This window comes from Euprymna scolopes, chromosome 43 (assembly GCF_053919585.1).
Source record: "Euprymna scolopes isolate OS-2025 chromosome 43, ASM5391958v1, whole genome shotgun sequence".
NCBI classification, from domain to species: domain Eukaryota; kingdom Metazoa; phylum Mollusca; class Cephalopoda; order Sepiida; family Sepiolidae; genus Euprymna; species Euprymna scolopes.
The window spans coordinates 51,412,126-51,424,391 of NC_136524.1; the positions used below are offsets into that span (position 1 = coordinate 51,412,126).

General features: G+C 34.3%; 1 protein-coding gene across 1 annotated transcript in view; it reads left to right on the top strand.

The window, feature by feature from the left end:
* The first annotated feature begins 316 nt into the window (after positions 1-316).
* Positions 317-12,266, top strand: part of LOC145268427 (uncharacterized) — a 346,335-nt gene continuing 334,385 nt past the window's right edge. Inside the window, exon 1 of the mRNA XM_080123988.1 lies at positions 317-870. Within this exon, the coding sequence (XP_079980114.1) occupies positions 619-870 (252 nt within the window). The 5' untranslated portion in view covers positions 317-618. The remainder of the gene's footprint in view (positions 871-12,266) is intronic.

Consider the following 12,266-nt stretch of genomic DNA (forward strand, 5'->3'; position numbering starts at 1 on the left):
ATACTCACGCCACTACCTATCCAGTTCTTCGACTTTTTCGCCTCCCCCCCGTCTTTCCCTCTTTTTTTTTCTGACTTTTAGTCGGTACTAACCCATCTCCCCAGGTTACCATTACCCCCTCCCCTATTCACCATACCCTCACTTCCAGCCTCAGTTTGTTATTACTATCGCCACTACCATTTTTTCTAACTGCCCCCACGACTACGTCTTTTAGTCTACGAGACGGCATTGTTGTGTGTGTGTGTGTATATATATATATATATATATATATATATATATATATATATATATATATAACTTGCTTTCTTTCCCTCCCACTTCCAAATTATTTCTCCGCGCATGTTGGTTACAAGTATCTAAAAATTCTTTCTTTCTCTACCAGATTCCCTCGAATAACAGACTGGGATCTTCTAATTCCCGCTTTAGGACTATTCCTTTTTTTTTTCTCACCCTCTCTCAAGATTCCGTGACAAAAATATATAATTCCTTATTTACTGAGTTTAGATTCTGTTTTTGGTACCTTACCAATATCTTAACCCAATCACTTTATCTTTAGGAATTGTAAAGTTTGAAAGAAAAGCAAAAGCCTTTCTTTAGAAGTTAAAAATTCTTGTTAAAATGTCCCGTCGACGAAAACCTAGCGATTCCGTATCCGTTAATATGACAAAGACTTTCAGAACGCTTTTGCTATTGTCGGTGTGTTCTTGGTCAGTTTTCCCTAGTGGTCAAGCCCTACCAGAATCTAGCTTTTTTGAATTTGGTACCGACAAAAACGACCGTACCTTAACAAATACAGACGATGCAAGTTCAAACGAAATTCATCTTCAAGTGCCAATAGCATTCTTCGATGATAAATATTTATCACTTTTTGTAAGTATATTGTATATATTTTTCTTCTCATATTTCAATAACCAATACTATTAGCGATATCAACTATTTTTAAAGAAAATAGTTTGCGAAATTAGCCAATAACACTTTATTTTGCTTCACCTTACTCGCTTGTGAACTATTTGTGGCACTTATGTTACCGTGCTGAAATAATAACGTTATTATTTAGAAATCTAGGCGGACCTGAACGAGAATCACCTCCACTATAATTTTTACAGTATGTTTCAGTATGTAGTATAGTTTTTAAGGTTGAGTGTTCATTCCGAAAGCCGTTCTTAACATGAGAGGTTGGGTGTTTTTGTACTACGCTGGTTTAGGTCGTAAAATATACCAACTGCAGAATACCGGTGAAAATCCTAGGGGGATGATTCTCGTTCAGATCCGCCGACAGCTATTAATATGAGGAGAGGATGTTTAGTAATTATTTTGTACTTTAACTTAAAAATATAAGATATCGTAAAACTTTAATTTAACTCCAATACTATTTAAGAAATAGCACAGTAACATAAATGCATAAGCACCTTACTTGCATTTAACAACCATGGTAATCCAGACGAATAGACAACTCGAAGTCCGCAGCAAACGGTGTAACAAAAACAAAAAAAAACGCGTTATATTTTATTTTATTTTATTTTTTTTTTTGCATGAAATATTTCATTGTTTTGAATTTGTTTTTAGTTTTATGAAAATTATTACTTTTTTTTTTTTTTTTTTTTTTTTTTTTTTTTTTTTTTTTGTCTTGACACTATTTGCGTACGGACTTTGTGTCGCCTTTTTTTTCGGCGTCACCAAAAAAATTATTCCATATTTGAGATACGTGCATTTTTAGTTGCCGGAAACCTCTTTTCTACGAAAAGTAAACCTTTTTTTATTTCAGCCACAATAAGGTCCGTAACATAAACAAGTGGTTAAAGAAATGGCTACTCTGCTCAGAAACCATATTTACAACTTCGAATGCTTATCCCATATTGCCTAACCTCTTTAACGCAAATGGGTCACAAATGCAAATAAATTGCTTTTTTTTTTATCCGACTGTATTTCCTTAAAATAATTTGTCGGTAATAGTACGTGTTTACTATGCCTCCCCACGGGACAGTTAGACACCAGGGTCGTTTTTTTATGTGGAGAAAAGGTACAAAAATAAAAAAATTGTCTCAGTCGTGAAGGACTGCTCCTCCACCGAAAGAGAACAAAAAATGGAAGTGCAGTATCTGAAGAACAGATACTGCACTTTGATCTTGACTGAAAGGCCAAGATGTCGGTAATAGTAATGCTTGTTTATGATATCCATGAAATCCGCGTTCAATCTTGCAATACAAACGCACCCGGGAAAACTGTGCCTTTTTAGGGGTATTCAGGCCCGTTTTAATGAATACTACACTAAAAATTGTTGCCGACAAGTAGTTAGGACATTCAGACCCTTATAATACAATGTTTTCCTTAATGGTTTTCAGGCGCAATTTTTTCATTTACGGCGAGCACGTTCACTTCGGTTTGTATCTCCAGCGAAAAAACTGGGCGATGACTGGAAGCCATTAAGGAAAACATGAAGGTCTTGATATAAATTATTGTCGGCGACTATTTTAAACTTGATAGTCATTCCAAATAGACCCGAATATCCCTTAAAAAATCAACTTTTGAAAGATGTTTAGTTTGTACACATCGTCATTTTGACAAAAAAAAAAAAAAAAAAAATGGCGGACCTGTACGAGAGTGCCCACCCCCTAAAAATGTATGTTTTACACCTTTTCAATTTTTTTTCCCAACGATTATCATAGATTCTACTTAATCATATTAGTAGAAAAAATTTGGAAATAAATTTCCGAACTTTTAAGGGGGGTTCACTTTCTCGTTATAACGTTCTAATCACGTGACACGTCTGTAAAGAAATGGACAGTAAGTCGGCAATGAATTAGAACGTTATGACGAGAGTGAACCCCATTCTTAAAAGTCGTTAATTTTAAAGATTTTTCCAAATTTTTTTTTTCTGTTAATGATACTCACGTTTACGATACATGATAATCGTTGAAAAAGTTTTGAAAAGGTAAAAAACGCTTTTTCTTTTTTTCTTAAGGGGGGTGGGCACTGTCATACAGGTCCGCCCAGAAATTACTTTTGCTCTCTTTTTAAAAAGCTTTGAAATCACTTTCGCATTTTGAATCCCATTTATTTAAATCTATTAAATGGCAGAGAAAAAAGGTTGTCCTCGACACTCGAAAGTGATTTTCAAGCCGGATAGAAAATCATTTCTGATTAGAATTAGTTTAGCGATTCTAAAAGGTTCAGTTTCTTTTGCGCTATCAATGAATAAAGAATAACGATCCGATTCCACCATATTTTAATTTCTTTTTTATTTCTTTCCAATGTTGTATTTGTTTTGTACCAAATTAATGTGTATTGCAGTTTCACTGTATTGTTTGTTCTTTATTTATATCCAAAATTTAATTGAATTAAAACTTGAGATGCTACTTCTACACTTTATCGCCGAAACTGGAGACGCCGTTTTATTTCGTGCACCTACCGTTAAAATCCAAGTGATAAATCATTATTTTAAACTATGGCCGAAGCATAAAATAACAAAAATTAAACTGGAGAACGATTGTTTCCAGAAAGAATAAATTAACCTAAAATTAAATGAGAAAAATTTCCCGTTCTCATTAAATCGAAACATTTTCAATTAAACAATTATGGATATATATTCTCTTTCATTTTCTTTATTTACTTTTTTCATTTCTTTCCGGAAATTTATCTAGTTTAATGTTTATTTCTAACTTCGAGCATAGTTTAAAATACTGATTTCTCCCTCTGATTCTAATCGACAGGTGCTTGAAATAAGATGACGTCTCCAGTTTCGGCGATAAAGTGTAGAAACGCCCTTGAGACATGAAAAACGACGCTATAAATCTTGTTTTTTAAGCATACTATTTCTTTTTAGCAATTAATCTCCTGAAAATTGTATTTTCTATTGAATTTTAATTTTGCGTATGCTCTGGTAGTTATGCAGAGAAGGTACTGTTCTGAAGTAATAACGTTATTTAGAAACAGATTCTTATAACATGGGGCGGGGATGGTGTTTAACTATTCTGTATTTTCACCTAATAATTTAGGTTTTAAGATGCCTTATAACTTGAATTTAACTTGAATACTATATAAAAAAAAAAATTTAGCACGATACCTTCTCTGCATAAGTACGTTTCTATTTATTAAATTGCTTGTAAGTACAAAAGTTACAAAACTGGTTTGTTTTGCAATCCAGAGGTACAAAAAAAAAAAAAAAATGATCAAAACTTCAAATAAATAACAATGTTAGAAAAAGGTAGCATAAATTGCTCTTCTGCTTATCTGGAAAAGCAGTGAGTGCTCCTGCATTTATCTATCCGCAATTTCTACGAAGTTACTCGGATGAGCCCGACAGATGACGGGAAGAACCGGAAACGGCCGGGCGAGCCTTATTGCAAAAAATACAAATTGTTAAGAATGACGACGACCACTGAAATTCAAGTAATACATTGAGGTGGGGGATGTCTTAATATCCAAAGTACTTGTCCACCGTTTCCGGTTCTTCCTGTCATCTGCCGGGCACATCCGAGTAACTTCGGGGAAATCGTGGGTTAATAAATGCAGAAGTAATAAAGTAGTGTCTTACTCATTTCGGTTCGAGAGAGCAAGAAAAATGGCGGCACTGACGCCTAAATGTGTAATGTTTTGATAAATATGCAACATACTGTTAGAAACCCTTCTAATGTTACCGTGACATATATTGGATGAATTTCTAACAGTATTTTGTAATTATTTTTAAGGGGTTTGTATTACTGTACACATAGATTCGAAAAAGTTGTCAAAAAACAAATATATAACAAATAAATATTATCAAAGGCAAGATAAATTACTTTTCTACCAAACTGGATACATTTTTTTGTGTTTTTATTCAATGTAACACGTTTATTCAGCTCGAAAAACATGCAGTGTTTACCGATGTATTGGAAAATTCAAAATGGCGCCCGACACTCTCTTTAACATGGTAAGTTTGGGAAAAGATGTAATAAATAATAAACTAGACAAAATATTATTTTAAAAAATGTCAACTTATGTCACGGTAACATATATTGAGCGAATTTCTAACAGTATTTTGTCTACTTTATTATTTATAACATCTTTTCCTGAACTTACCGTGTTAAAGAGACTCGGGCGCCATTTTGAATTTTCCAATACATCGGTAAACACTGTATGCTTTTCGAACTGAATAAACATGTTACATTGAATAAAAACACGGAAAATATATCCAGTTAGGTAGAAAAGTAACTTATCTTGCCTTTGATAACATTTATATATATATATATATATATATATATATATATTTTTTTTTTTTTTGACCACTTTTTCGAATCTGAGTACAGTAATACAACCCCATTTTTAAGTCCTTATCAAATTATTAGGTGTCAGTTCACCATTTGTCTTCACACCTATCGCTCGAGTAAGTTTTAAACTTCTCCAGATAAGTAGAAGAGTAACTTATTCTTGCCTTTGCTAACATTTATTTGGTATATTCGAATTTTTTAAACAATCTCAAAACACCCACCCCCATGTTAGAAATTAATTTCTGAATAAGTATTTCAGCGCCGTTCGTATTCTGCATAAGTACCTATGCAATAATACTTTTTTTCTATTTAATCCCATCCCCATCTTTTTATGATCTTACCAACTTTTTGTAAAGTTGTCACTCCTGATTCTGTGTTCACGAATTCTAAGGTTTTGAAGATAGAAACCTTTACTCATACTTAGATTTGGAAGCTACAATCACGTTGTCTATTGTTTTACATAGACAGACGTACAAATATATATTTTATATATATATTATATATATACTATATTTATATATATATATATATATATATATATATATATATATTAAGGAGTTGTGCAGTTCTATGAGGTCCATGCTTTGCCTTCTCTTTGAGAAGGGGTTAGTTTCAGGCTGACCGCCTGAGACGCCCTTACCGGAGAATGCCGACGAGGCTACTCTGGCACTTTTTGCAGGTCGGTGTGCCCTTCCTCGGAGGGGGGGGGGGCGCTGACTTCTCAATCCCACTTCCCGATCCTGGTGTATAAGTTCTTGCAGTGCGACAGAACTAAAAAAAAAAAAAAAATTCACAGCGGCCCCTCGGTAATGTTGGGTATGTCGAATTGCGTTAAAGACTATATTTACCGAAATGTATTTCACTTAATGTCACTTTACGTATAAACATCTCCAACTTAATCAATACTGAGCAACTTGGCCCTGTCGGGGCATTAAAATACGCCCTGCCCCCTGCAAAGGGTAAAATTCCCTCAATGGGGGTCCTGGATATGACCTTAAACTATATCCAGTGGTGAGGCCCCAGCTTGTGGGCTTTGGAGTGCGGAGCTACCCTTTAATTACCATTGCTCCCAGGTCCACTCTGACCCGGAGTGGTAGTACCTGTTAGGGTCCCAACTATGGGTTAAATAGAAACCGACGTGAAAACAACAAATATATTCTATTAAAAAATTTTTTCTTAAATCTTTGGATTCGGCATTAAATAACCCGAAAAGGGTTGATATGCCGTAAAACAAACAACCAACCAACTGAGCAACTTCCTCCGGACTGACCTTAAAAATTTAATACACAATAGAAAAACGTAGTAAAAAAAAAAAAACAACAAAAATGCAGTTCTGTACACTGATCGCAAAAGAACATGGAGTTTCGCAATCTATGCTGGTGTCTTCCTGCTTGCATATACCGACGGAAATATACTGCGTGCTCTTTAATCTATACAAAAATCTGAGCTATTTCCAGGCTTGATAATAGTATGACTATCTGCTAACCGCAAGCATATATATATATATATATATATATATATATATATATATATATGTTGGACTATACTGCTAAACTTTAAGTTTTCAAAACTTTTTCTTAAGCGTTTTCCAGAGAAGCTAACAAAGGAAGAAAAGTGAAAAAAAAAAAAATACACAGCAAATAAATGTTACTAAAGGCAAGATAAGTTACTCTTCTACCTATCTGCATAAATTTATTTTAAAGTCTTTTTCTTTAAAAAAATAAAGATAGTGTAAAACCTAGTTAGGTCGTAAAACAATTGGGCTTATCCGAACCATAGCCGAGCATAGTTAACTGCAATCGAAAATTAAACAATGTACTGGTAGAATATTTTTGTATATTGGTGATATTTATTGGGTGTTTTCCTATGGGTATTTTAATTTTCGAATTTTATGGGTTATCGGGACTCTACTAGTGTCTCTAACGAGAACACTATTTTGTTCGTTCTAACTATAGGTTTCCAATACCTCCAACTAAAATAAACACTTTAAAATAAGTTAAAATACAAAACTTATAAAAGCAGGTAGTTGCCTAGCTTGCTTTTGGTAACATTTATTTGTTGTATTTTTCATCACAATTTATGTCTGTAATAGTAAAAATTGTTAAATCCACGAGAACTGCTGTTTTACAATACAGGCGCTGCAGGAAAGAATTTTTTGGTTTAATAGATCCAAAAATTTCGCGCCCCATTTAAAGGTTTTTAAATCTTTCGCATTTTTCTCATAGCCATCACTGTGATACCCATTATGTAAAAAAAATATTGTATTCGTAATGTCAAAGAAATTGTAGTCTTCGCATTTGTTAAAGAAAAAGCCTTGTCTAATCATGCCGTAGCGGAGAGGCAACTAAATTTGGGACGGCGAAGAGTAAGAGACGTCTACCCTTTACTAAAAGAAAATTGAAAAAGATTCTAAAACGATTCTGGGTAGTTATTTTGAAACTCCGCCTTTTTTCTGTTCAAAATTATAATCAGTATCATTTCATAATATATAATTGGGCGTGGCGACCATATTTGAAGTGATTGCTTTTTCAGCCACTCAAAGGAAATGAATTGTGTGTGTATATATATATATATATATATATATATATAACTTGCGTTGCTAGCTCGATATAGCGTCGCAAAGTTCACGGCTTGAACTACTTGAAGCCAACATTTGAAATATTTCGATTTGTTTCTGTAAACACTAGAGAAAAGCCGTTACTATCTATTCATATGGTAAAATATTAACCTTTTAATTAGTTTTAGATATTAAAAGTATCACACATATAGAAAAATAAGACTATGAAATTACAAATACCACTATGCATATTTTATGAACTGTTTTAAAAATTAGCTGTAAAATAAGCTCGCAAAGAGCTGTTTTGGTTTTTCATCTCGACTATTTCAATTTACTATGTTATAGTGATCTAAATAACAGCCGTTTAAATAGTAATATTTTTCTTTATATATATATACTAGCGAGGGGTACCCGGCGTTGCCCGGGTGTTTTTCGGGGTATGTGAAAAAAAAACAAAAAAAAAACGAAGCCTTCACGACGCGCAGTTGGAAAATAGTAAAGTGTTTAAAAAAAAACCCCAAAAAACAAACAAAAAAAACAGGTGCGCGTTTTTGATTGACGTAACGGCGATAGGTATTAAGCAGTTAGCATTTTGTGCGGGACAGTTTTTAATGAGGTAAATAAATCGGTTTGTTTGTTTTTAAAAACCCGCTCCCTGTTTATTAGGAGGAGCGAAATGAAAGCTACCGTCTGATATGACGAAGTCGACATTGAACAAACGTTACTTTGCTCTCTTGAGACAACTGGCTTTCGGCCTGTGATTAGAGTCGAGTTTCGCTTTTTTTTTAATACCGAAAACCGAATGTAACGCGTGCCGATGCGGGGAAATGTCGAATAATTAACATTTGAAAGCCAATAAAATTAGGCGAGCTCCGTGGGTAACTCTGAGATATTACAATTTATAGATGATATAAAAAGTTTTAAGAAGTTGTGAACCGAGCAAGCGCTTCTCTGAAAGAAGCCTTTTGTGGACATTGAGGAAAAGCGTACATACATACATTTTCGCTTTTATATATATAGATAATAAATGCTATGTTGTATTTTTGATTTAATCGTTTTGATGCTAATAGTTGATACACGGGGGGGGGGAGACTTCCGCATTTATTCATTTAGAGTATTCGATGAATTCATTTGGATATGAATAATAAAAATTAAGTATGCATTTTTAGTATAGGTCATTAGTTACCGGACTAGGGTATTAAGACCATATGTCAAGGTTTTGAAAGCGCATGAAAAATACGTGAGTAGGGTCACTAGTTCAGTAAAAAATAAATTAGTCATAGTCTTGGTGGTACTTCCATTCTATAGTAAGGCGTGACTCTGGAGGCATTACTTGAGGGGGAATTAATGATGCGGAAACTTAGCCAGATTCAAACAGGAGTAACTCTGCTAAAGAAAAACTGGTTACGGGAGCCAGGATGCTAGATCTGCATCTTCAGATTGTGTCCCCTGATAGATGGGTTGAGAGCCGGAGCGAACAAGCAATTGCCAAAGTTGGTGCAAGACCTTTTATGGAGGACATTATCGAAATCTCTTCTCTTGTAGGCACGTATTATATCGGCACGTTGTCTTTAGAATTAAAGAGTGGGGAGGTTGAGACAAACGAGGCGTTCGGGGTAGGGCAAATCTGCCATGTACGTCTTGTTGCTCTACGCTGGCCTCGTTCCAGTGTGTCCGTTTCCTTTTAACTTCGAGTACCAGACCATAGAAGCATATTCCAAACGTGGGCGGATTAGGGACTTAGCAGGGAAAAATGTTTTCAGAGTTGTCCTGCTGCTTCATATATTTTGCTTTTATGGCTGACCTATAATGCGTAAAGTCCCTCCCACACATGCACGTACCTCTAGAATATTAATGTTTCTTTCTTCGAAGTTTTAGCGTTTAAGAAAAATATTGGTGATGGAACCATTCCAATATGTTTACCGATTCCGATTTTTTTTTAATCTCTGAATATTATGCTATGGAGATGTTTGGTATTTGTCACTGTAAAAAATAATATATATATTTTTTAGTTAGTTTTTTTTGTTGTTGTTAATGTACAAATACTTGTGGGATTTAATCTGTATATTCTTGTTTTACTAGTAGGTTAAAATTAATACATATTCATCATAAACTAGCATGGGTGCCCGGGTGTTTGGAGGTGTATGTTGAGCAAAAAATAAAAGCGGTAAATTTTTAACTTTGATCCCTATTATGACCTTAACATTTATTGATTTGGGCTCAAATCAAGTTAAGCAAGGAGCCTATATCTACAATTTCAAGTGTTTAGACCCAAAATTGTCGGAGGAGTTTGGTAGAGCTCTCAAAGATCAAATCGTTGAACTTTGACCCCTTAATCGCCAAATTTCTGGCCGAAAACCGATCACATCGATTTTCCCAAATCTCAGTACCCGGTATATAAATTTTCGAGTTTGTAGACTAAACATTGACAGTTATTGCGTATGGAAATGTACACACACAGATCGACAGACAGACAGACATGTTCACTTTTATAGATTTCAGCAATGGAAAACTCAAGTTAACAAAACAATCGTTTCTAAAAATAGGCACTCTTTTTTTTCCGTTACTGTTAACCCTCAAAGTTCCTATTTTTCTGATTTCCGATTCCGATTAAGCATTCGCCTCCCCATGCACCACGTAGTGACAGTGGTATCTATAACATCAATAACATAACGCGTGTGTTTATACGCTATAAATGTAGAACTATAGCTTCACATATACACTGTCTATATCCCAGAGAGCGTTATATAAAGTTGACCTAGGTCACCCTAGATCAAAAAAATGTTATTTCTCATGGAAATTGGTGGTCTTACACCTAATGTGGTATTAACCCTGGCCGAACTATGTCGGTTTTCTCTGAAGGAAGTTTACAGGGAATAATCAAATATACATGCGGCTGGGTGCCGCTTGTATATCTGTCATAGAAATATTACATCTAGCATTCCCAGATTGTCACCATCTGGTACTGATTATGTTCAACGTCGCTTATCATCGGTGATCTCACAAGAACTGGTGTTTCAACGCGATTATGCCGTATACCGGTATATGAGTTCGAAAATTCATCTTGATTTCAGCGTTTTTGTTATTTCAAAATTTCAGGCAGTTATGTAGAGTTGACCTAGGTCCTTCTAGAAGGTAAAAAAAAAAAGCTATTTTTCATGGAAGTAACTTCCATGAAAAATAGCTTTTTTGTAGTCTTCAGTCAAAATATAGAGAAATCTTAAAAATTGAAGACCGGGTGGTATTTTTGTGATAATAAAGTTGGGCCAGCGTTCTCATTGAACTTTGAAAATTAAATCTAGTGTTTAAGGTACAGTCGACAGGTCGATTTTTATAAATATGTCTTTAAGCAAAAACAATATTACGTACTTAAATGTCATGCGGGAAACAGTAATACATCCAAAAAAATTACGAAAAATCGCCGAGGAGAAAGTTATTTATAGTTGAAAGTAATTTTTATAGAAAAGTGGGCAAAATTGCATTTTTAGATGTTATATAGTAGGCAGTAGGAGGCTAAACACAGGGGAAATAACTTTGAAAGAAATAATTTAAATTGTCATGGCTGCAATATTTGTCTATAGCGATACCTTTTTTTTTTTTTATTAAAAACACAATAGCAGTTATTCTCGATTTATTTTCGTTATTTTTGGATATGTTACTATTTTCGACATGGCAATTACGTAGTATTGTTTTTGCTTAAAACGACATTTAAAAAAAAATCGATTTGTCGATTATAGCTTAAGCACCAAATTTGTTACCGGAACAGTAGCAGAAACTCGCTATGAAGTAGGCGGGCAACAGAAAATACCGTTTTCAAAGAAACTGTTTACGTTTTAGGCTTGTATGTTTTTTAGCTGTTTTCACTTGAAGTATCTCGTTTCGATTTCGAGATAATGTCGAGTAATCAGGAGAGAATAGTTTTGGAGTCTTCATCTCTTTTGTTTGGTTGTGCGCATGTTCAAAATTTTCAATACTGGCTTTAGTATTCACGGTCTTTGCTCTATATTGTTTCCAGTTTCACACGGTTCAAAATTCCTTGTAGACTGATATATGATCATGTCTATGGACTGTTTTCACTTGGGATGTATTTCATTTCGATTTCCAATGTCGGGTTATCAGAAGAGAATACGTACCAATGTTATATCCTCTGCGTTACGAGTGCTGATAAATATGGCCCATTTTTTGCATCTCCATATTCCTAATGAACCGTCCCCTTAAGTAAACACTTCATTAAATCTCCACACTAACGTACTGTACTTGCAATAACCCTTATCCCTGAGTGGCTTCCGGGCCTTGATAAGTGGTGACCACCGTGTAGTAAAAAAAAAAAAAAAAAAAAAAAAAAAAAATCTCCATAGAATTTTTTTTTTTTTAAATTACATTTTCACTCCAAACAAGGTACAATTGCCACTTTGTAGGGGGTTACTATAAAGGACATAAATTGCAGAGATAATATATAAGAA